The 3,305-nt window shown below is 46.1% G+C and overlaps 1 protein-coding gene across 4 annotated transcripts in view; it reads left to right on the top strand.

The window, feature by feature from the left end:
* The first annotated feature begins 880 nt into the window (after positions 1 to 880).
* hsdl2 (hydroxysteroid dehydrogenase like 2) overlaps positions 881 to 3,305 on the top strand; it is a 6,838-nt gene continuing 4,413 nt past the window's right edge. For 2 of the 4 annotated variants that reach the window (XM_017303320.1, XM_017303319.1), the window contains exons 1-4: positions 881 to 1,047; positions 1,984 to 2,147; positions 2,218 to 2,316; positions 2,391 to 2,505. In XM_017303320.1, coding sequence (XP_017158809.1) covers positions 1,031 to 1,047; positions 1,984 to 2,147; positions 2,218 to 2,316; positions 2,391 to 2,505 — 395 coding nt within the window. In that variant the 5' untranslated portion in view covers positions 881 to 1,030. The remainder of the gene's footprint in view (positions 1,048 to 1,983; positions 2,148 to 2,217; positions 2,317 to 2,390; positions 2,506 to 3,305) is intronic. The other 2 variants (XM_008402615.2, XM_008402614.2) reach the window with 2 other exon arrangements.

Raw genomic sequence — 3,305 nt, forward strand, 5'->3', positions numbered from 1 at the left:
TTTAAAATAAAAACATTAGAAATGAGTCAAACACCAATATCGATTATTAAACCCTGGATTTGACCAGAAGCAACAATAAATATGTCAATAATGGAAATAAACCAGATCAATCTGACAGTTCAGTGCAATTATATTTACATAATTATCATCAATATGTTCACATTTATACTGATGCATCAGAAATAACTGGAAAATATGAATAATGTTAGTAGAACCAGAATTCAGTATAAAAATAGGAAATGAATCACAGATGGAAATATTAATATTATTAGCTTTACAGTGATAGAAGACATAAAACCATTAAAACGATAAAATGTTCAGATTCAAGCTCTGCATTAAGTTTAAAACATAAACAGATGGTAGGACGGACATTTTATTAGAGATATTTCATTACTCAGAATCCAAAACATGGTTTAATATTTATGTTTGTGTTTCATATTGGAAACGAGAAGGCAGATAAAATGGCAAATCAGAATAATATTAGTTAAATCTGAAGGAAAGAATGTTGTTGAAGAGAAACTGATGAAAGTTTGGCAAAAAGGAGGATGAAGATAAAACAGGAAGAGGTCAAAGGTCACAGACAGAACATTCAGAAGATTGAAGGAGAAGAAACAGAAACGAGGAAAGAGAGAAAACAAGGTGAAGATTTGGACATTCAGGACTTAATTATACACTTTAAAATACAAAAACATGAAAATGTGATGATTGTGGAAAAATATGAAACAGTAAAACATGTTAGAATGTCATAAATATGAAATAGAGAGAAGATATATGAGGAGAAAGTTAATTTATTAGATATTTATTTGTGTTTATGATATAAATGGGTAATTACGGTTATGTATAAGTATGTAAATCTGTATATTTATATGAGTAAAATCAAGGAGAAGAAGCATCTTGTTCAGAGAAGATCTTTGTTGAACAACCCGGATGTTAATAAGACGTAACATCCGGTGTGACGGGTCCGTGAAGTGGGTGAAAGGTGAATAAAAGTCGCTGCTGGTGTTTGCTGGTTCTCTGCTCTGGGATCGTCATGTTGCAGAACTCGGGGTGAGTTTGAGCTCCGGGTCAGAACCGAGTCAGAACCGAGGCAGAAACCAGCAGGCCGCTGGGCCTCCGTACTGGTTTTGCTCTGGTGTCACTGGGAAATGACCAGTAACGGAGGTTTTCCCGAGCCGAACTGACACAGGAGCAGTTCTGATTGTAACACCGGGTTTGACTCGGTTCCGCTCCTTCTGCCCGCTGACCTTTGAGCAAGGCAGTTTAACGTGGTTCTTTGAATGAAGTTCGGTTCGAGCTGTTGCCGTCAGTTAGCTTCTGTTAGCTTCGTGGCTAACGGCGCTTCCGGTGTCTTTTACCGGATTCCCGGTTGTTACATGAATGTTTTGACATTAAAATGATGAATTTTAGTTCGGATGTTTTTAAAATAATGTGAATATAGAAAAAAATAAAAAGCTGACGGGCAGGAAAAGCTCCTTCAAAATAAACGCTGGCAGTATTGTTGCTCTGCCGAGGCTTTTATTTTGAAAGATCAAAAATGTTGAACCAACAAAATTAGATTGAATAGTAAATCAGACCTAGTTATTTCTGTAGGTGAACTAACTAAGAGTAAATAATGAAATGCGTAAAAATGGTGAAGTTATTTTAATAATTGAGTTTGTTTCAGCATTTCTCCAGTGACATTAACGCCTCCACCCAGCAGGGGGCAGCACTGTGTGACCCTCTCTCCTTCATCCCTTCTCTCTGAGTGGTTCTGGTCCGGTTGGGCCTGTTAGCTTAGCACCAGACTGTATTCAGGTTGTTTAGCCACTAGAGGGAGCTGCAGCGCAGCCAGAGGATCTTTGGCAGAGAGAAAGAGAGAGAGTCGGTTCAGTTGGTTTACATTGGGCTGACCTCTGTCCTGGCTGACCTCTGACCCCCCAGCTTCTCCAAACGGGGGTCAGTTATTAGTAGTGATGATGTCACGGCGCTGCCGTCGCCCCACAGGAAGCTCGCCGGCTGCACGCTCTTCATCACGGGAGCGAGCCGCGGCATCGGGAAGGCCATCGCCCTCAAAGCCGCCCGGGACGGCGCCAACGTGGTGATCGCCGCCAAGACGGCGGAGCCGCACCCGAAGCTTCCTGGGACCATCTTCACGGCGGCAGACGAAGGTGAGGCGAGCTGCTGGGTCGGGTCCGGTTCAGCCCGGTTCTGACCAGTTGCTGCTGCTGTGTGTCCCAGTGGAGGCGGCCGGAGGGAAGGTGCTGCCCTGCGTCGTCGACATCCGGGACGAGCAGCAGATCGGGGCGGCCGTGCAGAAAGCCGTGGAAACGTTTGGGGGTAAAACGCCCGATTGGTTGGTTCGCCGTGATGTCAGCGGTGACGTCATCACTGATGTCGTTTGTGGTTGGCAGGCATCGACATCCTGGTGAACAACGCCAGCGCCATCAACCTGACGGGAACGCTGGAGACGCCCATGAAGAAGGTGGACCTGATGCTGGGGATCAACCTGAGAGGGACATACCTGACGTAGGAGCACTGGGAACACTGGGAGCACTGGGAACACTGGGAACACTGGGAACACTGGGAACACTGGGAACGCTGGGAACGCTGGGAACACTGGGAACACTGGGAACGCTGGGAACACTGGGAACACTGGGAACGCTGGGAACACTGGGAACGCTGGGAACACTGGGAACGCTGGGAACACTGGGAACGCTGGGAACGCTGGGAACACTGGGAACGCTGGGAACACTGGGAACACTGGGAACACTGGGAACGCTGGGAACACTGGGAACGCTGGGAACGCTGGGAACACTGGGAACGCTGGGAACACTGGGAACACTGGGAACGCTGGGAACACTGGGAACGCTGGGAACACTGGGAACAAAATGCAATCTTCCTGCTAATGTTCAAAGTGCCACAGTCTTCAGTCCTGCATCAGGTTCTGATGTTTGAGGCTGGAGACCAGCTGGTCCATTAGCATTAGCATGCTACCCTTATGAGCTAACGGAGCAAAATGGCCCCTGACAAGAGCTAAGTTCCCTTTGTCAGCCTCCATCTTAACTGCTAATGTTCCCTAACGTGGGAACGCCCACATTAGGCTTAGCTTTACACGTGTGTGTGTGTGTGTGTGTGTGTGTGTGTGTGTGTGTGTGTGTACACACATGAGTATGCAGCTAAAAGAGAAAGGAAAACACAATTATTTATTCAACATTACCATGCAGTTTGTGTGCTAAGGAGCCGCCGCTAACGAGTAGCCCTTAACTAGCTGCACTTAACAAGCCACTGCTAACGACCTGCACTTAACGAGCCACTGCTAACGAGCT

This window comes from Poecilia reticulata, unplaced genomic scaffold (genome assembly GCF_000633615.1).
Source record: "Poecilia reticulata strain Guanapo unplaced genomic scaffold, Guppy_female_1.0+MT scaffold_241, whole genome shotgun sequence".
In the NCBI taxonomy this organism is placed as follows: Eukaryota; Metazoa; Chordata; class Actinopteri; order Cyprinodontiformes; family Poeciliidae; genus Poecilia; species Poecilia reticulata.